The sequence below is a fragment of the Tiliqua scincoides genome, chromosome 4, assembly GCF_035046505.1.
Source record: "Tiliqua scincoides isolate rTilSci1 chromosome 4, rTilSci1.hap2, whole genome shotgun sequence".
NCBI lineage: Eukaryota > Metazoa > Chordata > Lepidosauria > Squamata > Scincidae > Tiliqua > Tiliqua scincoides.
This window is the reverse complement of record NC_089824.1, coordinates 122101251-122128754: the sequence shown is the minus strand read 5'-3', so window position 1 is coordinate 122128754 and position 27504 is coordinate 122101251. Positions and strand designations below refer to the sequence as shown.

Sequence of the window (27504 nt, the reverse complement as noted above, 5' to 3'; positions counted from 1 at the left end):
CCCTTCCGCTAGGGGGAGCAAAGCGACGCCCCATCCTAGCTATGGAGGACCGCTAAGGCGCCCTTCGTGCCGTCCCCTCTCGTTGGTTCCGCCATAGAGACGGGCGCGCTGCAGAGGCGGCCGCGGGGCCCGTCGGGAAAGGAGCGGTGTGTTCGCGCTGGCCGAGGCTTGGCGGGCTGCCGGAGAGGCCGAGCGCAGCATGGCGGGGGGAGGCAGCGCCGGCGAGTGGTGTCTGATGGAGAGCGACCCGGGCGTCTTCACGGAGCTCATCAAGGGGTTCGGTGAGGCTACGGGCTCGCTGCTGGGGTGGTGGCGGGCAGGCGACCGCCCCCGGGGGAGCTGGCCCGGCCCTCCGACCGCAGGCGTTCCGGCTGCTGCCGGGGTCGGCAGCCGCAGCCCACTTCTGCCCAGCCCGCAGGTGCGCGCGGTTGCTGGGCAGAAGTGGCTGGACCTCAGACGCTTCGGCGCCAGGGGCAGCGCACCTCTGACCGTGTGCAGAGTGCCATCCGCTTAGGAAGCGGCCTCCTGCTTCAGGGCGCCTCAGAGGTCTGCAGCAGCCTCTCCTCTCTGAGAGCGGTGTGCCTTGACAATTTAAGCCCCTTCTCAGTGTGCCAAAAGACGAAAAAGGTTGAAAATCGCTGCTCTAGAACAGGGGTCTCCAAACTCCGGCCTGGGGGCCAGATGTGGCCTGCAGCCAGCCTCTATCTGGCCCCATGGCGAACCTCTTGTCCCCTGAAAGTCTCTGGCCCACTCAACTGAACAGGACCAGAGCTGTGCTCTGGTTGTGTCTGGAGGGTGTTCTGAGTGCCAGAGAGGTTGAATGAATGAGCCCATTAATTCATTTATTCACTCATCTAAGCTCAATCTCTTATTTATTTAAATTTTATGTTTAAATTTTTTTCTGGCCCTCAACACCATGCAAGATATTTGATGCAGCCCTCTGGCCAAAAAGTTTGGAGACCCCTGCTCTAGAAGGTAGGAAATGGCAAAAAAAACTGCAGAATACATACAGCCACTCTGGCAACTGGTCTGATTGGTTGGCAATATTTATGTGGCCCTGGTTTTTGTGGATACCTTGGGACCATAGTTGCTCTCTCACCACCACACTTGTACCATACTTGCTTGCAAAACTGTTTGCAATTTTATACTTTTTGGGTGTGCATCTAAACCTTGTAACAGTGTAATGATTATGTTTTTGGGATACTGTTATTACTGATGTAGTGGCTGCAACACACAGGGATGGTCTTGAGCAAATAGCTGTGTGTAACTTACGATTAACTAAAGTATGTGTGTCATAACAGACAGGGAGTCAGAATTTGCTGGAACTCCCTGTTACAAATGTGAGTTGTCTGCCATGTAATCTGTGAAGTGACTATTGGTTAGACAAATTGCTGATTTCCAACCTACTGTAATTGATATTTAAAGTTTACCATGAGGCAGAAAGCATCACTGTGAGTAAGTAGAAGATGGGGAAGGACCACAAAGTGGTGGCATCTGAAGGAGGGTAAACACCACTTGCTAACCTGGTGTATATGAGGTACAGTATATGCTGTTACTTCCATTTCGCAGTTAGGAAAGCTGAGTCATTGAATATGCCTCCAGGCATGCAGCATCTCACATTTGCTCTCTACACTAATTTATTCAAAATAATGTATGGTTTAGTGTATTTTCCAGAGTGCTTCATGCAGTTTTGTTCACATGCACACATTTTTAGGTGGCATGTTCTCCCTTGTGGCATGCATATGAGAACATTTATACAGATCAAAATTAGTCCAGGATTCCAAAACACAGTTTAATTGAAAGTATTATATTGATTGAACTGGTGTAACATTATGGCTGAGTTAGGCCCCAGTCCTATGGCATCCTGTGGAAAGAACAGTGAACCCAATCCTATCCTATCCAATTTTCTAGTGCCAGTGCTGCTGTGCCTGTGGGGTATGCACTGTTTCCTTGGGGAGGCAGTCACAGAGACCTCCTCAAAGTATGGGAACATTTCTTCCCTTACTTCAGGGGAAGTATGCATGTATTGCAGCTGCATCGGTGCTGGAAAATTGGATAGGATTGGGCACTTAAGGAGCTGTGGATCAGATCTTACCATGAACACATTAGGTACCCTTAGACAAGCTGCCCCCCTCTCAGCCACAGCTCCTCCAGCTGCAATATAGAGAGAATAAAACTTGTCTGATTATGAAAGACAATGCATGTGAACCACTTTGAGCTCTCAAAAATGAAAAATGGCAGAGTGGTGGATAAGAGGGTGAACTGTGGATTAGAAACACGTTTGTTTGAAACTTGTATGAACCATGAACTCAATAGGTCGCCTTGGACATACCACCTCTCTGACAGGATCTCAGCATCACCTCCGCAACTGCAATAATACAGTGGCTTTGGGTTGACAGTGATACAGGGGAATCAGGCAAAGACATCAGATGCCTGAGCTACTTGTACAGGATTGTCCCCTCTTTTCCCAACTTCTCAAGGCCATTTAACAGGAACTGTTGCATGAAAGGAGAAGCAAAAAAAGGGGGAGGCAGATGAAGACATCAGATGCCTGTTCTGCTTCTATATTTTTATTTAGGCTTTATGTTGGTAGTCGCCTTGAGCACTTTCCAACATTTTTGGAAGGGACATTTTTAAAAAATCATACAGGATATTATAAACTTGTCATAATACACATTGAGCACTTTGCACAGTTGGAAAACATTGTGAAAATGCTAAGTACTGTAAAATTGTTGTTATCCAGTGTCTATGTGGATTGCCAGTTAACAAAGCTTTTACTGTAGTAAAGCCACCTGGCCTGTCCATCAGCCAATTGCTTACTGGACAGGGCTTGTTTCTGTGAGCTGCCTTCTCCTCTTCCTCCCTTTCTCATGAGGTCACTCTGGGAATGGACACTCTCTCCTTCCTAAGCAGGGCCCTTATGGGGAAGGAAGCAGAAAGTCCTCATTCCTGGAGGGTCCTCGTGGCAGAGGGAAGGAGGAAGATGGAGGCTGCACTGGAGACATGAGCCCTGTCCAGCAACTTAGGGGGAGGGGGCAGGCAGGGTGGCTTTGTTAATGAGCAAACTTGATGAACAGGCATCTCCACCTGCCATCCTGCTCACTGCTCTAGGTGGGTAGAAATGCTGGTTAACCGAGTTTGCCAGTTGACAAAGCTTATGCTTTAGTGTTTTAAGTGCTGCTTCTTATGTATTAATTTAGCTAAATTACATAGCTATGTAATTTAGCTATTTGTTTATTTCTTTCGTTGAAAAGTGGGATGTAAATCTTTTTAATTATAAAGTAAATTAAATTCCTTTTGTGACTATTTCTGTCCATTTGGGAAATGTAAATAAAGGATGTTCATTCGGATGGCTAATCCAGATTTGGTGGAGAGAGGAGACTTGTGTGGAAATGTGTTTTGTTCTTGGAGTACTCTTGTTGAATGTGGGTTACTTGTCCCCTAGACCAGTGTTTTTCAAACTGTGGGTCGGAACCCACTAGGTGGGTCGCAAGCCAATTTCAGGTGTGTCCCCATTAATTTCAGTATTTTATTTTTAGTAGATTAGACTTGATGCTACCATGGTATGTGACTGCATTTGGGAAAATTTACAGACCTGTACTTTTAATAAGCTACTATATATATTCTTTTAACATTGATAGTCAGTGGAACTTACTCCTGGGCAAGTGTGGTTAGGATTACAGCCTAGGATTGTTAAAAATTTTCCTGCTTAATGATGTTATTTCCCGTCATGTCATCACTTCCAGTGGGTCCTGACAGATTCTCATTCTAAAAAGTGGGTCCCAGTGCTAAAGGTGTGAAAACTATTGCCCTAGACAAATTTCAGCAATGCAAATAAGTATTTTCAGAACTGATGTCTAGAAATTCTGGATATTCTCAACTGGCAAAGATGTTTTTAATGCTCTTAACACATCCTTAAACTTCAGAATGTAAGCAGAAATAGTATTTCAATTTCTAAATCATCTGTCGTTTCAACTTCTGAGTTCTTGTCTGTGTGTGTTTTTTCCACATTGAAGATGTCAGTTTTGCTTCATGTTCTGAATCACCATTGTGGAGTATTTTGCAAAGTTTATTTTTGAAATAGGTATAATTACAAGCAAAATTGTCTGTGTTTTCCCAGGTTGTAGGGGTGCACAAGTTGAGGAAATTTGGAGTTTGGAGCCTGAGAACTTTGAAAAGTTGAGGTAAGTATTGTTTTATGAAGAAACTACATATTTTTTCATTGTCATTGCTAGTAATTTTCACTGGGAACTGGCAAAGTAGTATCAGTTATTCTATGCTTAGAATATTTGCATGGAAGGTGAATTTGTGCGATTCTTTCTGTACTGTTGAAGTGGCACAGTTCAAGTATGATGTTGCTCACTTACAGACCTCTATTTTCCAAGCAGGAATTTGTACATGAAGGCAAGTGGACTGAGAGCACCATCCTATGTGTTTTTCTGAGAGGTGTGACTGATTTTCATTCTTCTGTTTTTCTGCTCCAGAACTTTTAATTATTGATGGGCTTGAAATGTTTTTAGTTCTCTTAAATTTGTTTTTGATATGTAACAGCCCAACCTAACCTACTTTTCAGCACTGATGCAGCTGCAATGCAGCCCTTACCTTGCATAGGCCTCTGTGACTCTCCCCCACACACACACAAACATACGGAATGCAGCACATTGGAAAGTTGGTTAGCATTGGACTGTTAGTTTTTCAATATTAGACTTGCTGTAACCATGCTTTTCCCCCTCTTCTTTATAGGCCAGTTCACGGATTAATTTTTCTATTCAAGTGGCAACCAGGAGAAGAACCAGCTGGCTCTGTTGTTCAGGATTCCAGATTAGATACCATTTTTTTTGCTAAACAGGTATAATAAATTAAGAGTTTATATCTAAGATTTAAGTCATTAATTTTAGTACAGAAGTACTTAGACTTTCATCACTTTGCTCTTTTAACCATTTTCAATTATGATCACATTTCTAAATTTTCTCCACATGCTTTGTTCTCCTTTGTTCATCCAGCCTTCCACAACATGCATCACCATTCTTTTGTTTATTTTTTTGTTTGTTTAGATTTCACACACATTTACTTGTGTTAATATAGTTGTTTACATTTTTCACCAGCCAAAATAAATTTTTAAACTAAATAAGGCTGTCTTGACAGTCATCCATTTTTAACTTCATCAGTGCCCTGGTCCTTAGCAGACAAAAGTGCAAGGTATTGCATCCCTTAACGATGGGGATACTTTCTCCTATCTCCATTGTTGTGCGACTAGGTTGTTAAGCAAACATTCAGCCCAATCTATGCCTTTGTGTAAACAGACCATCCCTGCCAGACACTTGCTATCTGTACAGACTACTAGAGATTGCCTCTTCTTTGCATTAAGAGCCTCTATGTTCTACAAACAGACACTGCTGCAGGCTATGGGAGACTGCTGTGCACTCTACTATGTACGCTATGCCTCACTGAGAGCCTTTTTTACTACCATCATATATGTGGTCTCTCATTAAGCAGAAGGTTATTAAGCGACCTGTGTTAAAAGTATGATGCGCATCTTGTGAGTTTTAGAAGTGAATATTACTTGGGCATATTTATGATGAAAATATTTTAATTAGCCATGCATAGCTCTCTAAATATTCTTTATTTGTAAATATTCTTTATTTGTAAAATAGGAATAAAATATTTCAGTATTGTTATTTCAGTATATCAGAAAGAGTTGGAAATAAGTCCTATTACCACATGACCAAAAATGATTTGCATGTTTGCTTTGATTGGAAACTAGAATAGAAAGGCATAGTAGATTGTCGATTTTGTTTTTGAGAGCAGTGGAGCTGGTCAAGTCACTAATAGCATATTTATACACTGGAACTCACAAAACAAATATATAGTAATAAATACTCAAATTTGCACACTTTCAATAGGGGAAAACATTTTAAAATTCCTGTCACCTTCTTTATGAAGACAGGATATTTAGCAAATTAGCTGATAGCTGAATGCAGTTCTAGCAATTTCAATGCCTTTAATATAGATCAGAGAGGGAGATGATTCTCTCCCTCTTGTTCAGTTCTGCACCTGACACAAGCCTGAAACTCGCTGATTAGTGCAAGGTGAGGAGGAGAAATATCAACCAACTCTGCTGCTACCTGATGCTTTTTCTATGACTGGTAAAATTACATTGCACAAAGACTAGAGTTGCCTAGAGCCTTAAGCACACTTACATAAAAATAAGTTTCCTTTATTTTTAATTATTAGTTACAAGTAAATGACTTCTGAATTGGAATGAAGAATTCATTTAATTTTTCAAACTCATCATTCTGAAAACTTGGTCTCATTATGAGAATCAAGAAAAGAAAATCTGTGAATAGGTACTTGCTTTATTATTTGATAAGTTCATTATCTGTTTTAGGATCTGTTCAGATCCTATCTTCTGTTTAGACCAACATTTCTCAACTACTTTGCATGGTCCACCTGTTGGAAGCACCACCAGAAGTAACTGGTGATGTTGTCATTGCCAGTTACATCCGAACTGAGAGACCAGATACAATGCAGTTTACACTGGTAAAATGCTCAGGGCAGATGGGAGGGCTTTTTTGAGTGCGTGCTAGAGCTCTGTCAGCCAAGCTGCCGTTGTTTGTTGCAATGCGTTGCTGATCTCACTACTAGGTGACGGGCTCTGGGGGTCTCTCACGTACTTCCAGTGGTACAAGTACCACTGGTTGAGAAAAACTGATTTAGACCTACTTTAGCAATCCTCTCTTCCTAGAGTTTCTTTGTCTTCATGCCTCTTTACTGCCTGTTTTTCCTATAACGCATCAAGTGCAGAGATCTTTTCTAACAGAACTATATAACAGATAGTACTACTGCTTCTTGCTCTACATACAAGCTTCAGCTTTATTTTGTACCGTAACCAAATGTGATTGTGTGAAAAATCCTGCTAGTAATAGTGGTGTGTTAAATATTTCAAATAACTTATCTGTCACTATGGTCTATGTTTACTGAATCCTTTTTCTTAGTCCAAACTCTTTCATGTTGCAGTTTTAATTAATCCTTTCCATTTGAAACTACTGAAATGACCCAGTGTGGTAAGACAGATACATTGTGTTTCTACATATAAATCATTTCAAAATTCCCCAAGTTTAAGAATTTATCATATGATGAGGGTAAAAATGCTGAAATTTGGAAACAAGTCTTAAGTTGAAAACAACTTTCTTTGATATGACTGTTTGCATTTGCGGAATCCTGAAGATGATATAATAGCAGTAATAGCTCTGGGGAAGCTCCAGCTGTCATTGAGTTACAGTCGTGCACCGCTTAACAACAGGGATGCGGACAAGCATCCTTGTCGTCAAGCAGGGCAAAGCCTCCAGATGACGAGGGGATGCTCCACTCCCCTCACCTCAGAGGCTTCTCTGAGCTTCCAAGAAGCTTTCTGCGAGGCTCAGAGTGCTGGAATTGCACAAGAGATGCGACTTCTGGTTTCCCAGAGGAAACCAGAAATCACGCCTCTTGCACAGTTGGGGCATTCTAAGCCTCACAGAGGCAGCACACGGATGCGTGAGCTCCCCTCACCTTCAGACGCTTTGGGGGGTGCGCCCAGGTCCGACTATGTGACCAGCAACAGCTGTCAATATGCGACCCATTGCTGGCCAGAAGATCGTTAAGGGGCGTGCGCCTGTACTGTGCCAGTTATATCTTGAAAGGAGTTGTAGAAAAATGCTGCACATGCTAATCATGTCATTAGCATTTATGGTTTTTTAAAAATAAACCCAAAAGCTGCACAGGGACCCAGGATGGCATGGCAGCAAAGGGGAAGTTTATTTTTTAACCTATTAACTCTGGACCATGGTTCAGCAAAAATGCTACCCCAAGTGGTGACTGCTTAGCTTGGGAAGGACACTGCCATTGATGCTAGAGACTGCTTTTCTCCTGAGGCAAATAGCTGGAGGAGGAGGGTATTTTGTCAGGACCATAGCATGGGGTAAGATATTTTTTTTTAAGCGCACGTCATTACAGTTGTAGTTGGGATCTGTATGGCTGCTAATTCCCCTGTTTTAAAAAAAACAAACAAACACGTACTCAGAGGCTAGTTGCATATAATTTCTATTTGGCTCCTAGACTAAGACGTCAAAGACATACCACTTGGTAGCACTACAACATTATTGAGGAAGGCATTTTGAGGAGTGGGGTGCACCATGGCATAGGTTTCTAAAGTCTTACTTCTAGATCTATTTTTAAAGTTAAGATTATAGTGTGTACAACCAAGTATTCTATTCATGAATCAATATACTGAAGTTGTCCTTTGTGCTTTTCATCATAGTGAATGTGAGACTAAACAATCTCTGAATTTTGTTTTTTAACGTGTGTTCCATAGACTAACATGGCAAAGGTTTGCATTCTAATCAATAGACAAATTTATTGCATATGTATCTTGCTTTTCATCCCACTAGAGACCTTCAAGGCAGTTCACAGTGACACAAATTTATAGGACAAAGTTTTTGATCTGTGCTGAAAAACTGCAATAAAAAATTAAAATTCTTAAAATTAATCACTTAATTATTTCTGATTAGACAGTGGTATTCTTATGTATAAATTACTTCAAAATATAAACACAGAACTGCTTAAACGAGCTTTGATTCTAACTCCCATTTGCTGCATCCCTTAGAAATAATCATGCTATCTAGGCTGCAATTGTTTGCTAAGTTTAATGCTCTGGTGCTTTTTTTATATAATGTTGTATGTTCATGCTATAAATTCAAAGTTCTATTTGTAAACACTGTTACTGTTGTTGAACACATAGGACACACACTTGTAAGCGTCGGAACAGTGGTCATAGCCCTATTAGACCTGTGATATAAGATTGCCTTTATGAAAATCACAACTCATCATTCTGCTGTTAAGCTTACATTCCTTCCATTAAAACAGTTGGATTTAAACTTTATAGAAAAGTTTGAAATAAACTGTTTCTATAAATGTGCTATGTTTAAATATCCATGTCATTGTTAAGTAATTCATTTAGTATTATTAACATCCAGATAAGTGATGAAGCAAATAAAATATCGTTGATAGTTAGCCTATTAATAGTAATGGGATCCTTACATTTTTTAAAAAAGTAATTAAATGCTTGCTTATTAACCTGAACATATTATGTGCACACTTTAAAATTTGGCCTCCTTGTTATGCCTAGGTATGATACGGTCCTCTATTTGGGGCCTCAGAACTCTGGATCACCATATATGAGCTAGGATACCTAGGCACAATAAGGTGAGTTAAGGATACAATTTTTGCCTTAACTCTAAATTCCTTAGTTTTGGAGTCTTCAGATTAGATTTGTGCAATTTTCTCTTGAGTATTGTTTTGCACTGTTGCTATTTAAGCTCTTCCACTGCCAATCACTTTGTACTATCAGGAAGTTCTAACATTTAATCAAATTCTCTCTTGTAATTTAAACCCATTTGTTCTAGTCCTACATTCCAGAGCAACCAAGAACAAATCTTCTTCATCTTCCACATGACAGCCCCTCACAGATAGCTATCATATTTCCTCTTACCTGTCTCTCTTTTGTCCAGACTTAATGTGCCCACTTCCTTCAACCTGACCTGTTAAGGTATGGTCTCCAATCTGTTACTATTCTAGTCATCCTCCTTTGGACCCACTCCAGTTTATCAATATCCCTCTTAAATTATGGCATCCAGAACAGGACATAGCATTCCTGATGGGATCTGACCAAAGCAGAATACAGCAGTATTGTTAAGTAAAGTCCCAATACTGTGCTTCTGTTGATGCAGCCTAGAATTGCATTAGCATTGTTTGCCACTGGATCACACTGCCAGCTCATATTTAGCTAATTATCCATTAAAATCCCTAAATCTTTTTCACATATACTACTGTTGAGGAAGTTATCCTTAATCTTATATGTGCTTCTGACTTTTTTCATACATAAATGCAGAACTTTACATTTATCCTTGTTGGTCCATTTTCTGTGCAGTTTCCCATTTTTCTGTCCTGTCAAGAACATCCTAGATTCTGTTCTTGCCCTTTAGGATATTTGCTACACCTCCCAGTTTGGTGTTCAATGCAGATTTGATGAGCATCTGCTCTACTTCATCCAAGTCATTTGTAAATATATTGAAAATATTTATTCCAAGACAGAATCCTGAGACATCCCACTCATTGCTTCTCTCCAGGTGAACGAGGAGCTCTTGACAAATTCTCTCTGAGCATGGTTTGTCAGCCAGCTGTGGATTATGAAACATACATTCCAAAGCATATTTGTATTAACAATATTTCAGTGTTTTCCTTTACTGCTGTGGTTATGTTTTACAAAACAAAATAGCACAAATTCTAAGGGCCCGATGCTATCCAACTTGTGAGCATCAGCACCAGAAAGTTGGACCATAAGTCGTTGGGATTGGACCCTAAGTCTTTGTTGGTGACTAAGGGTCCAATTCTATCCAACTTTCTAGTACTGATGCTGCCCCAAGGTAAGGGAACAAACATTCCCTTACCTTGTGGAGGCCTCCATGACTACCCATCCACCTCAGGATGCAGTGGATGTCCCATTAGCATGGCTGCATCTGCACTGGAAGGTTGGATCAAATTGGGCTCTAAGTGGCAAGTATCTGCTCAGGAAATATTGTTGGAAAGAGCAACATCTTCCTGTAGGATAGTTTCTCCAGCTGTGAATCTTCTGTGATCTGACTTCTTCTGATGCAGTATTTTCCTTATTTTTTGAAGACCTTGAAGAAAGCATGTTCATTTCTGTGCATCTGAAAAATGACCATATCACTTTATTGTTATCCTTTCGTTTGAAGTTTTTTATTCTTTGTATGGTGTTTTTTAAAAAACAAAAAAATCTACAGGCATTTTCAGTACAATTATATAGTATTTACTCAGTAGTATGTCCCATTGCATCCAATTGGATTTACTCTTGGTTAAATGTGTGTAAGTTTGCAGTTTTTGTTATTTTTCAGGGTGAATTTGAATAGGTGGTTTTAAATTACTGGAGGGAAAAGGTCAGTTTTAAATCAGTGGTTTTTAATCAACATGTTCAATTTATTTACTTTCTTACTAAATTTCTACCCCACTTTTTGTACCCGAAGGCATTCAAAAATTGAAAAATGGTATATAAAATTACATTTCTATTTTATATACTTTGCAGTTTACAGAATATTCAGTAAGTGCAGGCCACACTGAAACAATGCTTGAGATAGAGCTTGAATACATGGGTAAGGAGTTTCACAAACTAGTGCCACTACAGAAAAGACCCACTTACATGTGACCTCCAAATTTACTTCTGGTGGGGCATGCAAGAAAACCTCATAAATTGATCTTGGAGGGAATGGGGCAGGCAGTTTCATTCGGAGAGAATAAAAGGTGCTTCTTCTTTTAGGTGTTCCTTTCTATCTTTGCTTTGTTATATAACTGCTCTCCTCTACCCCACCTTCACAAAAATTAAATAATCACAACTATAAGCAAAAACTGCTAGCAGACAAGGCAGATTAGTGTTCTTAATGAGATGGAAGATAAATGTCTATGTTTACTTGGTTGGCAATTAGAGGATCATAAACATTTGTGATTAGAGTTCTCTTTCTGAGACAGTTTCAGAGATCAGGTAGTTAGCATAGGAGGCATAAAAAGGGAATTATTATTATTATTATTATTATTATTATTATTATTATTATTATTATTATTATTAATGACTTAGTGAATTATAGCTGTGGCCTTGCTAGTCCCTGACCCCCAGTATCGACGATTCTATAACCTTTAATGGCATTAAAGACCCCCAGTATCAATCCATAATATGAGTACATTAAATAATATGTTTAATGATGTGATTTAAAGTTTTTTCTTTTCTTCATAAAGAAAAACAGCATTTTGTAATATGGGGCATAAATATTATATTTTTGCATTAAGTTCAAATTTCACTTGAATTATTTTTAAAAGGTAATTTGTGTACCTTTTTTTCACAGGAAAGTTCATTATGACTAACCATCACTGAAATCAAGGAGACTAGTTAGTCTTGACTTAGTTAAGACTCATTAATTTCATTGGGAAATTTCATTGAATCCTATGCATGTTTACTCAAAAGTAAGTCCCATTCTGTTCAGTGGGGCCTACTCCCAGGTAAGTGTGCATAGGATTGCAGCCTTTGTCATTACTAACATCCCTAGGATACAGTCTTGTACGTTTCTGACATACTTGTTCCTTCGAGGATCATTCAAATAGTGTCTTGCTCTTTCTGTCAGACTTCAGAGTGTAACATTGTAATGTTGTACCCTACTTTCTCTTGAAGTTGCCTTTTAATTTTTCTTCTGATAATGTAAATCTGGTAACTTAATGTCTCTTGCATTCATTTGCAGTCTCCAAACAGCCGTAGTATTTGTCACTATCAAACATGTTTTAAGGAACCGCTAGTAGAAAGGTTTGGCTAGATACAAGTGCTCTTTATCAATTTAATAATACCAGCCGAATTAATTAGAATACGAAAACTGCCCCTCTAATTCTTCCAGAGGCTCTACAGAAAAGATTACACTTGAAATAGCAGTTTGAATCCTGGCCTATACTGCTAAAGAAAAATGTAGATTTCATGTTGATAAAAGTAGCAAAACTTCATACAAAATGCCCTATCAAACGAAGGTAATAGAATATCAGTCAGTTATACAACAGAATGCTCTGTGTACCTGTAATTACCTTCAGGGCAACAAAGCAACCATTTTGATTGTTTTTGTAAATGAAGCTGCAAAGTAAACCATAGTGCATTGTTTCCTATACTCTGAGCTGTGGCTCCCTGGGGAGCCACGGAAACCAGCTATGGGAACCATGGAATCCTTGCCAAAAACCCACTGCCCTATACAATGTATAGGATTGTAGCCATAATAGGGAGCTGCAACCAATGGCCCAGTCAGTCACGGGAGCCGCAAGTTGAAAATGTTTGGGAACCACTGCCATAGTGCATCAAATGTGTTTTGACTGTGTGTGCATAAAAGTGTGAAACAAAATGTTTCTCTGTAGTCAGCATGGTGGCAGAAGCATTCAGGAACACAGGGCTCTGGTATTCTGTCCTTTAAACCAGGGATCTCCAAACTTTTTGGCCAGAGGGCTGCATGAAATATCTGGCTGAGAGCCAGAAAAAAATTCAAATATAAAATTTAAATAAATTAGAGATGGAACTTAGTTGAATGAATAAATGAATGAGTGGGCTGATTCACTCAGCCTCTCTGGCCCTCAGACAGATGCAATCAGAGCACAGCTCTAGTCATGTTCAGTCAAATGGGCCAGAGGCTTTCAGGGGACAAGAGGCTGGCTGCCGGCTGGAGAGAGGCTCACTGCAGGCTGCATCTGGCCCCCAGGCTGGGGTTTGGAGACTCCTGCTTTATACAATAGCAAAAAAAAAACAACCCTACAGCAGCTTATGAGCAAGAAGACATGGGCAGACCAATGCTTCGCTCGGGCAGCGCTACTCGTGGAGCAAGAGAACAGTATTGGATTGGGCCTTGAGATTACTGTAGCTAAACTTTAAGGAAACCTTTTTAATAATTTGTCTTGTGCTAAAGTTCATTTCCTGCTTCTTCACAGGTAATAAATAATGCTTGTGCAACTCAGGCCATAGTAAGTGTACTGTTGAACTGTTCGCATCAAGATGTCCATTTAGGAGAAACGCTTTCGGAATTTAAAGAATTCTCACAAAGCTTCGATGCAGCGGTAGGCACAATTATTACCTTGGCCTTTTTAAAAGTATGTTGTACACAAGCAGCTAGTTGATAAGATTTCTTGTTTTAATTTTAGATGAAGGGCTTGGCATTAAGTAACTCGGAAGTAATTCGACAAGTTCACAACAGTTTTGCCAGGTAATAAGAAACTAGAAATTTCATAACTGCATGGTTTCTGAAGATGCTTTTGTTTTACTTCAGTTCTTGTCATTCACTTTCCTTTAGACAACAAATGTTTGAGTTTGATGCAAAGTCAACAGTAAAAGAAGAAGACGCTTTTCACTTCGTAAGCTACGTTCCAGTGAATGGAAGATTATATGAATTGGACGGCCTAAGAGAAGGCCCAATTGATTTGGGTAACGTTTTCATTTCACCTATTTAATATCTTTTCTATATTTCAACCTGGCTTAATTAAAATATCTTAAATGTACAAAATGTAGTACAGCATTCATAACGTATGGTGTCTTGTTGCTGTGGATGAAAAAATTAGACCTTGTTTTTTGTCACAACTGTTGCATGAGTCAATCTTAGGTAATGTCGCCTATCTTCAGAATAAGTTTCTTGGCTAAATATAGCATGCTGAAAGAGCAGTGTGGAAATCTGTGTGGTTTAAAATTGCACTACACTGTTTTCTGTGGTTAAAAAGTTTTTTTAGAATGTTTTTCAATTCAGTTTCTTTTTGCACTGTATAGTATTCTGCCAAAATGTGTGCTTCTCTTTAAATTAATTTTAAAATTATTCTAAAAAATAATCCCAGCTGTGAACTATCTAGACAGTCCAAAAATTGCATAATATGGTTTTTTAAGAACCTAATTACTGGGGGACCCATATCCATGGATCCTTTATCTGCGGATTCACTTATCCCTCCAGGGTTTCCCCAGCAATCATAATGCCTTTTAAAGGCATAAAAACATCACTTCTGGTTTTATGGAAAAAGACTGGAAGTGTCTTTTTTTGGGGGGGGGGGGCTGAAATGGCCGTTCTGAGACCTGCAGAGGCAGCAGGCAGACGCACGTGGCCTCTACGGGGCTCAGAAGACCTGGGGAGGGGGGCTCTCCTGTATCTGCGGTTTCAGCTAACCATGGGAGCTTCTGGAACGGAACCGTTGCAGATACTGAGGAATGGCTGTATCTTTAAAGAATTTTATTTGAGAGAGAGAGAAGAAATTAGGATCATTGTGCCACCAATAAAATAATATATAAGAAAACCCTAAAAAGATTCCTATTTTACTATCCAGAATTAAGATAAGGGGGAGAAACTAGTCCTTATTGCCTTGAGATAACACTCAGAAATTGTCCTCTGGGAAAATTAATTTTTAAAAACATTGTGTTATACCTTTTAGTCTAAAATTTGAGTAAATGCACTATTTTGCGTAACTGTGATGCAGAATGTTATCTCTCCCCTAGTGTTTTAATAATTGTGGCCATTTCTACAACAGGATACTACGAAAATATGCACAAGATAGCTGTTATCAGAATGTTTAAGAAATTTGGCATTTTTTAATATACAGAATTAAAATCAATAATACTTCCCTCAGATGTGTACGAGTGGATTGTAATCAATAAGGCCCCAATCCCCAATGGGTTGGAGCACTGGCAGTACATGTGTACCGCCGGCTCTGGGTGCGACAAACATGCCATAAAGCACACTCGCGGCACCTTGGGAGGAGGGGGCACTGGCACCAGGCCCTAGTGTCACAAGGATAACGTGGAGAGTGACCAGCAGCAAGTTTAGCTGCTGGCCATTGGGGCAGCTTTTCAGGGCAGCGGGAGGATCAGGTCTGGGAGGGGGCAGAGATGGTGGCAGAGGCTACCACCATATCCTGAGCTCCCTCCCTGGCTGCAAGGCCCAACACAGGCCTCCTTGAGTATGCACCTGCTCAAAAGCCGGCACAGATCCAAAAAGACCCATTGCTGCTGGCTGTATTTTGCCTGGTGTAGAATTCATTCTACCTGGCACCCTGAGGAGATTCTAGTGGCTGCCTTGGAGCCCATAGGATACAGTAGTGGCCATTTTGGCACCACTGTTCCTCTGGGTGCTGGAAGAGATAGGTTTGGGCTGTTATTAATGTATCATGTATAATCTAATTCACCAGGTGAACCCTCAACAGTTTTTTTAGCTTTTGAGACACCACTAATTCTGACTGCTTTATCTGAGTCAGCCAGTTAGAATACAGTTAACTTTATTCAAGAGATACTGTATAAGTTAACTTTATGCTATAATCCTATACAGATTTACCTGAACGTAAATTCCATTGAACTCAATGGAGCTTACTTTGAGTAGTGATACATAGGATTACACTGTTAGTGAAGTCATGGATTTAACTTTCTTCACTGATCATTTATAGCTTGAATTGTCACATTGCAAGGATGGTGACTTATAACTTTTGTATATTTCCCATTTAGGAGTTTGCAATCAAGATGACTGGATCAGTGCTGTAAGACCTGTCATAGAAAAACGAATACAAAAGTAATATACAACGTTCTTAATATATGATTCTATAGTTGATTCTGTTAACGAGTAGCATCCTGTTTTGTGTTTTGGGTTGCATTTCACAAACAAGAAGCTGGATATAAGGTAGTATATGTTACAGTTGAACTAACAGCCTAATTTTCTGTAAATATGCTCTGGTATCAACCAAAATAGTTATCAATTTCATGGGTACCTACTGTCATTCTGTTAATGTTGTCTTTGGAATCTTCTGGTATGCTCAAGTTTATTGACTGTCCTGCCACAGCACTTTTATGTGTGGTGCTAGGAACATGTGAAGACAGGTCAGTCTATGCAAGTGAACAATTTGGGGATCTGGGAAAGATTGTGTCAAAACTTTACATGTCCTTGCCATAAACACCAACTTCCCATTTAGGAGTATTAACTATTTGTTATTTTGCCACGTATTGAAGTTAATTGGTTTTACCTCTCTTATCCCTCCCCCACCCTTATCAATTTTTCAACATTGGGTATTTTTTAGCTGTAGATAAATCTTTACAATTCAAGTATAAATTGTTTTTGAATGCATTTATGGTTGACAATTGTGTCCACACGGTGATTGGAATCATAGCACAATATTCGTAACTGTTATGTTTTCTATACTTTGACATATCAGAAAATTAGGACATGAGGAAATTGGTGACACTTCATTATGTACTATAAACAGCCTCCATTTATCATGAGCAAATACAGCCAGTATTCAGTTGGCATCAAGCCATGTGCAAAGTACCTGTGGGATTAAGAGCTGTGGAACTGGTCATGGCATTGATGGCAGTTTGTGACAATTCTGCTTTTATTGTGTAGGTACAGTGAAGGTGAAATACGGTTTAACCTGATGGCAATTGTATCTGATAGAAAAATGATATATGAACAGAAAATTGTAGAGCTGCAGAGACAACTCACTGAGGTAAGCTGCTGATTAGATAGATTGTTTCAATAATGCACTTGGGTAATAAAATTCAGTGCCTTTGAGCAACTGATGTTGCAGTGTTCCCGAAGCCTAGCAGATGTGGACCTGCTTAGTTCCTTTGATGGAAAACACAGGGAGCTCCATTTCAAAGGATTGGGCAATATGAACTTGTCCCCTTTCTCTGCTCCTGCCTGCTTGAACATCTGTATACCTCCCAAACCTCTGCTTGAATCCTGAACAGTTCAGGTCTTTTCTCTGGCCTTTCAAAACATATGTAGCCTTGACAATTGTTGCAGCAAGAATGAAAATGATGGCAGAAAATCCTAACAAACTAGGAAAAGATGTAGTAAACCAACTTAAATTGTACCATGCATCATATTCTAGTGTAATTATTTCAGTATGAAGATATTATAGAACAAATTGCACTGTATCAGTCTCAAATTTTCATCTACTGTATGAATGATAAAGTCCTCCAGTTGAGTTTTCCCGTTATTGTACAGGGTGTATTTTGCAGCAACCCGAAGACTTTTCTGTATTACTTTCACTGAAAAAGTTCTAAATATATTTGGGATTGTACAGAGTTCATCAAAGGTATTGAAATAGTGGTCTGTTAAAATACTAATTTTAAAAAGCACTATCAGTCATCAGTTCGTTGTAATACTAAAAGATAATCATGAAAATTATTTTTAGCAATACAACAAGTCCCCTGCCTATGTACCAGTTAGATTCCAGGGGTCTGTACAGCAGCCAAAACAGCTGGTTCTTGCCAGCCTAGTGCTACTGCATCTGCATGAAAGCACAACCAAAGGACATACTGCACAAGAGCACTGATGCAGCCATCTGTAACTCTGGAAGCATGTGTATTCTCCCCTTCCTCTGCACCACATCCTGCACTGTTGCCAGGAGTCCTTGAACACTCATCAGTGACATTTCCAGGGGCTTGGCTTTGGAAGGGACTTAAGGGGCAAAGAAGATGTGCTTGCACTATCGCAAGACTGAATGCCATCCTGTGTAAACAGAGGAAAATTGAAGCAGCGTGTTACAACATGCAGATAATCTTATCTTATAAAATGTAGAGCCATTTGGACATCAGATGGAAAAAGCAGAAGCTATCTACCATGAACCTTAAAGCAAAATTGTTGATAATCACCAATGCAGGGAATGTATGTAAATAATGGGCAAGGTCTGCTATCCTCCTCTCTCCCCTTATGCAGACATGTTAGTCAAGTGGAGTTTGTGAAAGCATGCCATCAAGAAAGGCAGATGATTTTTCTACAAAGAGTTCATTAAACCAAACTCCCAAATACTTGATATGAACTACCTGCTAGATAATGATTCTGCAAAGACCATTTCCGTATGGTGGGTTGCTTATCAAGTATGAGCCCTTTCGTCTTGTCTTATAATGTACAGCCATGCATCATGTTGCAAAGGTGCAAAGATAAACGAACTGAAAATAATTCAGCCAGAAACATCTTAGCATAGCTGAGTAGCTTGATACTTTTAAGCACTTATTTCAAGATGCTCTCTCCTGCATATCCACTACATATCTAGTTGTGCTATATGCAACACATGTTTTCCAAAAAGGTAGATGATTTTAGGTAACTCATCTCCATTAAACATACCGCATAACAGGCTAATAATGCATTTATTTCTTTGTTCCTCGTATGCAAAAACTTGCCATATATTTCATTCGCAAATAAAAGTGCATGTTAACAAACATTTAAAATGAGTACTGGGAGAAAGCTTATAAGTTGATAGAGTCAAATAAGAGAACTAGAGTGCATTACAGTTTGTACTGTAGATGCACCCATATGTATGGACTAATCATTTAGATAGTTTGAGCAAAACAGGACAGTGGAGAAAGCATTTCTCTGTCCAGTTTTTAAAGCAAGAGCCTGGGACCAAAATGTCTAGATTGGGGTGTTTTAGTTGTATATTTCTCATGTGCAGCACAGTGCTGAGCATTGTTAATATGCAAATTAATAAATGCATTGTGGCTTTCTTGTGTTTGCTTTAAAAAAGGAAGAACCCATGGATACAGACCAGAGCAGTAACATATTAAGTTCTATTCAGTCAGAAGTTGCAAAATATCAGATGCTAATTGAAGAAGAGAATCAAAAGTTGAAAAGATACAAGGTACACTATGTTCTTATTCTGTACGTTTTTTTTTAAAAAGGCTAATCATATGTTTTCTGTTTTAATGATTGAACTGAAATGAAAATGTTTGAGCTATATTACACAGCTGTATTGGTTCCACAAAATGTGAGGCAAAGCATGGGTGAAAATGTAGGCTGTTCAAATAATTTGTTCTCCATTTGGTATTCAGAGCACTAGTGAAATAAGCTTATGTCCAGAGTGAGGGCTGTCCAGCTGCTTGTTAGAAGCACGAGAGTGGAGAGCATTAATATATTAATTGCAGGTTGCTTAGAGGAGTAGTTTTCAGATTTTCTTCTGTTTCTCCTTTGAACATGTCTTAATTGCAGTGGGTTATGAAGTATCTGTTCTCTGTTGGCCACAGTTCTGTTGGGCCTTGCAGTTGCCTTTGGCCTCTAGAACCCTCTTCGACCCCTCCTGTGACTGCCCATTCCATGGGTAGAACAGTAGTAGTTGGCAAGCTGTCTTAAAGGGTAAAAAAGCTGTAACTGGCTTTTTTCTTCTTGAGGATCCCCTGACCAGTTTCTAAGGAACCCAAGTTTTCTCAGAATACAGTTTGAAAATCACTGACTTGAAGAGATGCCTCAGGGTTTATCACAATTATTAAAAGGAGGCATATCTTACCTTCCCTTGATTTTTCAAAGTATTTATGTGATATATTTTACCCAGAACTCAGACACAACTATCCAAAGCAGAAATTGAAAAATACTGCATACCCTGGCTAATACTAATCCAGTAAAGTTGAACAGAGTTTTGACACTGTGACACCAGGACTTTAGACCACTGATCTTTGATACAGTGTTTAAGCTGAATTGGATATTTCCAGATTAGTACCAGTTTTACTTATTGAATTAACTGGCTTGTTTTGCATCCTCTTTTAAAAGGCAGTTACGAGGCCTGGTAATACTGGTAATGGAAAGATGCCTTGCAGTCTGAGTTCTTTATGTTTCATGGCTGGATTTGATCCCCAGCCACCCCCCATACGTTGTTGAAATTTTTTTTCTACCTTGATTCTAGGGGGCTGTGCAACCTGATCCCTCCAGCAAGGTCAGATGGTTTGTAATCTAATTTCACTTAGCTCCTTTAAATGAAAAACAAAAACAAAACTTGTTTCTATTCTTATTCTAGTAAAAGGTACCCCCTCACTTGCTCTGCTGTCTCAGTTCTGTGGGACCAATGCAGCTTGTTCACGAGCTGACGTGGATATTACTGGAACCAGTTAACCCCCCAAATAATTGCAACTACAAGAGGCTTTCTTATGAGAAGAGTGTAATATTGGAAGACCAAATTTGCACAAGACCATAACTTCTCTTCTGTGAATAGAAAAATCTCAATTTGTGATTTCCCTGTTCATGGAAAGGAAGGGATAGTGTTGAGTGAGTTTTGTCTGCTGTCATTAGACTCATATGTAAGTAGGCTTCACACATGAGCACTTATGGGAATGGTTGATTGGCTGTCTGTAGTAATGTCTGCACTGGCTATAGCAGTCTGACATAGCTACTTTGTGAAATCACCTTATAATACAAGTGATGTAATGTAATTGCAATGTTACCTAAAAACCCACATTCTATATTATGTATCTTTATTTTGAAGAAACATCTATATTGGCACATAATGGTATATCAAAGGTTGGAGCAGAGAGAAGTACTTTTTTCTGCAAACTTTTTCATAAAGCACTGCAAGTTGATTATAGATTTTTAAGCACAAAAATGATATTTAGCTAATTTAGCTGGGGCCCCTTAATGAATACGATTGAAATAATAAAGGGGCTCAATAATGTCATGTGAAATGATCTGGGGAACAATTTTTAGTACGCCATTTGACTTCCAAGCCTCTTGAATGTAGTACTGTAACCCTTTTGAGCTTGTCTGCACAGCCATGACACAATAAAGCTGTAATTACTCTCTCACAAACAACACTGCCTATTACTGAGTTAGATCTCTCATTTTATTTCTGTCTTACGGTCTGCACCAGAATTTGTGAGATTCTGTGGACTGTCTGTAGCATTCCATTGGTATATAGTGTGTACAAGTATAGAAATTTAGGCTTTCTTTTAATCAATTCTATTTAGCTAAAGCTAAACATACAGGGTTTGCCTTGAAACCTGATCCTTTGCATTCTTACTTGAAAGTAACTTCTAGTGACTTCAGTAGGACCTCCAAGTAAGTTTGCATAGGAACACAACTTAAAATTTTTTTCTTGTTACGAGACCATGATCTGAACCTAATCTGACCTTCCAAATTGGTTGTTTTTAAAATAAAATGTTACAAAAAATAGAATTGGTCCCATCTGTAAATCTGGTTTTTCTTTTGGCTGACCTCAAAGATATCAATAAATGTAAGGGGAGGGCGGTTTCTGTATGCTTTCCTGTCTTCCACTGTGATAATGGTTTCGCAGTTTTTTTATGTTTTAATTTTATTGTGGCTCTTTTTTACTGAGGTGCAGTTGTTATGACCCAAAGCATATAAATAAGTTATTTGCTTGCATAATCTACCTTTTTGCTTACAAAACTGTCTTTTAACCACAGTAGGTAAAACTGTCTATTATCAGTTAAGATTCATTACGTGAAGTTGTCTCCCATCTGCCTTCTTTGGAAAGATAATGGCTGCATAATTGTACGTTCCTTTATAAGTTGTGAGGTGTCCTTCTGAAGAAAGAAACATCACAGAATTCAGAGAACCAGCTGGTTGCATAACTTGAATTTTGTTTTCAGAATGTTTTAAATTAATCTAGTTCATGTGACTTTATCAGACATAAAGATTATCAAAAAGAATCTATCCAGTCCTCAAAAAGATTGCTGGAGCGCTTGCTCGCTCCATAAGCACAGATTCAGTGCGGTCTGCACAATCTTCAGACCTGTGCAAACTTTTCATACTCTTTTCCCCTCAAACATATTTGCATCCCTTCATCATGGTTGTTTTACCCCATCACCAATTTTGAGGAGGCTTAAGAGGGCCAGGTAGAAGAGAAACTGCAGCCATCGTTTTTTTTCTTTACCCTGCTGTTCCCCCTCCCCCACTTCCAAAAGATCAGTGCCTGGGGCTAGCAGCAGGGAGGCAGCCACTTGAATCGGATGCTAGTTTTATCCACTGCACTTTGCCTATGTAGTGTACTCTTGTTGGGGACAGACTTCTTATGCTGATGCACTTAATATTTCATATGTGCTTGCAGATTGAAAATATTAGAAGAAAACATAACTACCTGCCTTTTATCATGGAATTGCTAAAGACTTTAGCAGAACATCAACAGTTAATACCCCTTGTAGAAAAGGTGAGTGTTGTACTGTGAGCCCCATACTACTCACTGGAATGGTAGCTAAATATTTGTAGCTTCCACATGAATGTTAGAGGAAAATATCACAGTAAATGCAGATTCATAAATCTGTAGGCAGTTTTGTTTCTAGAAAAACAAAGATGAGCACCTGAAGTCTTTTTTTCATCACATCCACCTCTCTGTCCCTATGAACACTAGGTGGCACCCTCTGTACAGATTGTATTCCTTCAGACAGCTAGCATGCTCTAGATTTTCCTTGCTGAAAGAACCCTGTTGATTATTCTCAGTTGTTGACTTTTTGCTATTTCCTTGATGTTCTGGTTCCAATTGTAACATTGATTTGCTGATATGGCTTAACTCCAAGCACATTTAATGAAGAAAGGAACGTGCCCAGCCTGTCCCCTTTAAAGCTATTAAACTCTTTGGTGGTTCAGCTGAGCTGCTTTGGATTCGTGTCCTGAAATTGCCTTGCACATGTTCTTTCCATGTGCTCCGCATGTGAAATAAATTTCTATCAGTCAGCCTAAGAACCTCTCATAGGTCAAAATATCAGGCGGATTCACAATAAGATGTAATTTGGGGGCTGCTGACTGATTTGAGGTTTAGTTAATGATGACCAGCCATTAATGTTACAGTTTTTGTGATTTATATTCTTCAGTTGTTAAAATGGGGCAGGTTTGTCATCTGAACCTGTAACTCAAGGCACACATAATTGTGAGTAAATCTCATTAAACCTTGCAGGATTTTCATATCCAATATATATAGGATTGGATTGCAATGAATTTCCTCAAATTTCAAGTAAGAATTTTGTGTTCATATCTCAAGTACCACGGCCACGGTACCAGAAGATTGGAGGATAGCAAATGTCACGCCTATTTTTAAAAAGGGAAAGAGGGGGGACCCGGGAAACTATAGGCCGGTCAGCCTAACATCTATACCGGGTAAGATGGTGGAATGCCTCATCAAAGATAGGATCTCAAAACACATAGACGAACAGGCCTTGCTGAGGGAGAGTCAGCATGGCTTCTGTAAGGGTAAGTCTTGCCTCACAAACCTTATAGAATTCTTTGAAAAGGTCAACAGGCATGTGGATGCGGGAGAACCCGTGGACATTATATATCTGGACTTTCAGAAGGCGTTTGACACAGTCCCTCACCAAAGGCTACTGAAAAAACTCCACAGTCAGGGAATTAGAGGACAGGTCCTCTCCTGGATTGAGAACTGGTTGGAGGCCAGGAAGCAGAGAGTGGGTGTCAATGGGCAATTTTCACAATGGAGAGAGGTGAAAAGCGGTGTGCCCCAAGGATCTGTCCTGGGACCGGTGCTTTTCAACCTCTTCATAAATGCCCTGGAGACAGGGTTGAGCAGTGAAGTGGCTAAGTTTGCAGATGACACCAAACTTTTCCGAGTGGTAAAGACCAGAAGTGATTGTGAGGAGCTCCAGAAGGATCTCTCCAGACTGGCAGAATGGGCAGCAAAATGGCAGATGCGCTTCAATGTCGGTAAGTGTAAAGTCATGCACATTGGGGCAAAAAATCAAAACTTTAGATATAGGCTGATGGGTTCTGAGCTGTCTGTGACAGATCAGGAGAGAGATCTTGGGGTGGTGGTGGACAGGTCGATGAAAGTGTCGACCCAATGTGCGGCGGCAGTGAAGAAGGCCAATTCTATGCTTGGGATCATTAGGAAGGGTATTGAGAACAAAACGGTTAGTATTATAATGCCGTTGTACAAATCTATGGTAAGGCCACACCTGGAGTATTGTGTCCAGTTCTGGTCGCCGCATCTCAAAAAAGACATAGTGGAAATGGAAAAGGTGCAAAAGAGAGCGACTAAGATGATTACGGGGCTGGGGCACCTTCCTTATGAGGAAAGGCTACGGCGTTTGGGCCTCTTCAGCCTAGAAAAGAGACGCTTGAGGGGGGACATGATTGAGACATACAAAATTATGCAGGGGATGGACAGAGTGGATAGGGAGATGCTCTTTACACTCTCACATAATACCAGAACCAGGGGACATCCACTAAAATTGAGTGTTGGGCGGGTTAGGACAGACAAAAGAAAATATTTCTTTACTCAGCGCGTGGTCGGTCTGTGGAACTCCTTGCCACAGGATGTGGTGCTGGCGTCTAGCCTAGACGCCTTTAAAAGGGAATTGGACGAGTTTCTGGAGGAAAAATCCATTATGGGATACAAGCCATGATGTGTATGCGCAACCTCCTGATTTTAGGAATGGGTTAAGTCAGAATGCCAGATGTAGGGGAGAGCACCAGGATGAGGTCTCTTGTTATCTGGTGTGCTCCCTGGGGCATTTGGTGGGCCGCTGTGAGATACAGGAAGCTGGACTAGATGGGCCTATGGCCTGATCCAGTGGGGCTGTTCTTATGTTCTTATGTAAGTATGTGTATTCTACATAGTCTATAGAACCTGATTTTATAAGTAGATACATGGATAGATTGGAATTTTGGAACCAGAATGCTATGGCTTTTATTTTTAAATGAGCTTTGACTCTCACATTTACAAGAGCCTCTGCATCAGCCTCTGATTGTACATCTGCATCAATTTAGCACTCAAACCAAAAAAAACAGCTGTATCACACAGCCAGAAAAAAGGGAGGCCTATCTTTCTCTATTATAACCATTTATATGGTTTTAAATAGCAATGTATTGATGAAGATGTCCAGACTTGCAAATAAATATATTCTCAGTGCCAGCCAAACTTGAAGAAAGCACCCATCCCACAAAGTGCCAGAAGAGAGAATAGGTGGACAGAGATGTATCCTGTAAACTGCTATACTGGGTCAAGCATTTCACGGGGACTGCTAGCAGCATAGTTGATGTAGACTGTTTACCCAGCGTCTGCAAGTTCCAAACTACTTAAATACTAGCATGCTTGGCAGAGAATGTAACAGTTCCATTTGTTAAAGCAGCGGTGCTCAAAGTGCCGATCGCTGTGCATCAGAAATGCGTTCCCAGTGCGACCAGTACTTTGAGTTCTGGAGTGCTGTGTCTCTCCCAGTCCCCAGATTGGGACAACGTGATGCTCCAGCCAGTCATTTCCATGGTGCCATGTTCCAGCGGGCATTGCCCCCAGATTTCTGCAAAGACATGGCTGGCTGGAGCGTCATGTTATCCTGATCTGCCGGTCACGGGTGGAAGAGATTCAGCCGAACCCTGGATCCAGCCCTTGGGCCAGGGTTCGGCCAGCCGTGCTTTAAAGCCTTGATGTCTTCTGTTCCAAATTCTACTAGAATCTAGCCTTATTGCAATCAGGTGTCTTCCTGTATGGGACATCTCAACACTTTTCCCACTGGGTTGTTTTTACCCAAGCCCTCATTCTGTTTCTTAGCATCTGGGAGAAAGTGTGAAGGGTTTTGCTTTGCATGTCTGGAAGGTCCAGTTTTCTCAGAATTAGGAGCTCAGATATTGATTCATGTTCTTTGGATTCTAGTATGAATTGTTGAGATGAAAGAAACCCCATTCCGATGAGCTTCCAGGCTGCTTCCCTGTTGTCATGGTCTGTTAGAGGAATGTCACATTCTTCTGAGAAAGTTATTTGGGGGTGGGGGAGGACTTTTTTTGAGTCAGGTCATATTGACATTGTGTAGATAAAATACATCAGGAGAAGGCAACTGGTGGGCCACGTGTTATACTTGTGGCTTAGAAATTTGAACTTTCACTTAAAACAAAAGCCAAATGTCGGAGCTCACAGTTGCAAATATACAGTGGCAATTATATCTATAGTGCAGCAGTGATCTGTTTTTATGCAAGGCAGTGTGCATTTTTTAAAAATGTTCTCTGGAATGGGTTTGGGTTTTTTATTTTACATCACTGTGGTATATTGGCTGAAGGCTGTCCAGAAAGTACACACAACTAAATACACTGTATTAGGATGTTTGCTAGATTTGTAGGCTACATTGCTAGCATGCCTACATGCTCTCTTGGAATAACACAGTTTAGTATATTTTGACTAAAATGTGGACCATATTACAACACTGCAACTTGTGTTCTCTCTCTGTGTTTTCCTTTATTGTCTAGGCAAAAGAAAAACAGAATGCTAAGAAAGCTCAAGAGGCCAAATGAAGACTGTTCTTTAGAGGGGAAATGTGCTTATGAATTTTTGTCTTTGTGAAAAATAACCTTGCAAGATTTCTTGTAAAGTTCAAATTTGTCCAACGCACGTTTGCCAATTGTAACAGTTTGTCTTGTACCATTTTGCACGGGGTCTATGAATCTTCCCTTTTTCCCCTGCATCATGTGCATGTACTACCACTGAGTAATGGTTTTTAGAATCTCCATCAAATTTCAGTATTTAACAGTGATAGCTGACCAATTCTTCATACTTAATCAGGAAAATGCACAGCTGCAATTTGTGTAGACCCGAACTTGTGCAAGTAACATAGATCTTTTTACTGTAATGAACATATTTAAGTATTTTGTCACTCAGTGAAGCCTTGGATATATAGTTATGTGAAGAAAGCTAGACTTATTTTTTTAAAATATAAGTTGGCCTTTCTTTGCTTATCACCACTATCTGTCTTGGTCTCTGAGTCTTTCAGTGGCTTGTCCTGTGTTCTTGTTTTCATGGAGTTGTGTCTAAATTTTTTACAAAGTTGAAAATACAAATTGAACATTAGAATCATTTACAAAGACCAATGAATAAGCTAAAGAGTTTATTGCTTTACTAGTACAATAATAATTATAATAAATATTCCCATTTCTATTTTGTCAAATCTTGTATGTTGCAGTATTACCAACAATGGATAATGCTAATTTCCCTGCACAATCTGTCCTTGAACCATTTATGTGACACCAGCATTACAGAAAGAGGTTGAAGTATTTTCTGATATTTGTGGAGGAGTTTACTCAAAAATATGGGGTTCTGACCTGTAGGGGAGTTTGGATTAACCTGCCCTGCTCTGGTGTACATCACTACATGTGTGTATATATATTTTCTGATATTCTGAATTAAACACTCTTATTTTTA

The 27504-nt window shown here is 39.8% G+C and overlaps 1 protein-coding gene across 2 annotated transcripts; it reads left to right on the top strand.

Annotated features, from left to right (window-relative positions):
* The first annotated feature begins 119 nt into the window (after positions 1 to 119).
* UCHL5 (ubiquitin C-terminal hydrolase L5) lies at positions 120 to 27504 on the top strand. 2 transcript variants are annotated; one of them, XM_066625387.1, is made up of 12 exons: positions 120 to 281; positions 4121 to 4184; positions 4744 to 4849; positions 13558 to 13683; positions 13768 to 13829; positions 13917 to 14047; positions 16097 to 16160; positions 16986 to 17088; positions 19114 to 19227; positions 20263 to 20292; positions 22417 to 22515; positions 26556 to 27504. In XM_066625387.1, the coding sequence occupies exons 1-12, from the start codon at positions 200 to 202 to the stop codon at positions 26598 to 26600; spliced, it is 1026 nt and encodes a 341-aa protein (XP_066481484.1). In that variant the 5' UTR covers positions 120 to 199; the 3' UTR covers positions 26601 to 27504. The 2 variants fall into 2 exon arrangements, with proteins under 2 accessions (XP_066481484.1, XP_066481485.1); XM_066625388.1 differs by lacking the exon at positions 20263 to 20292.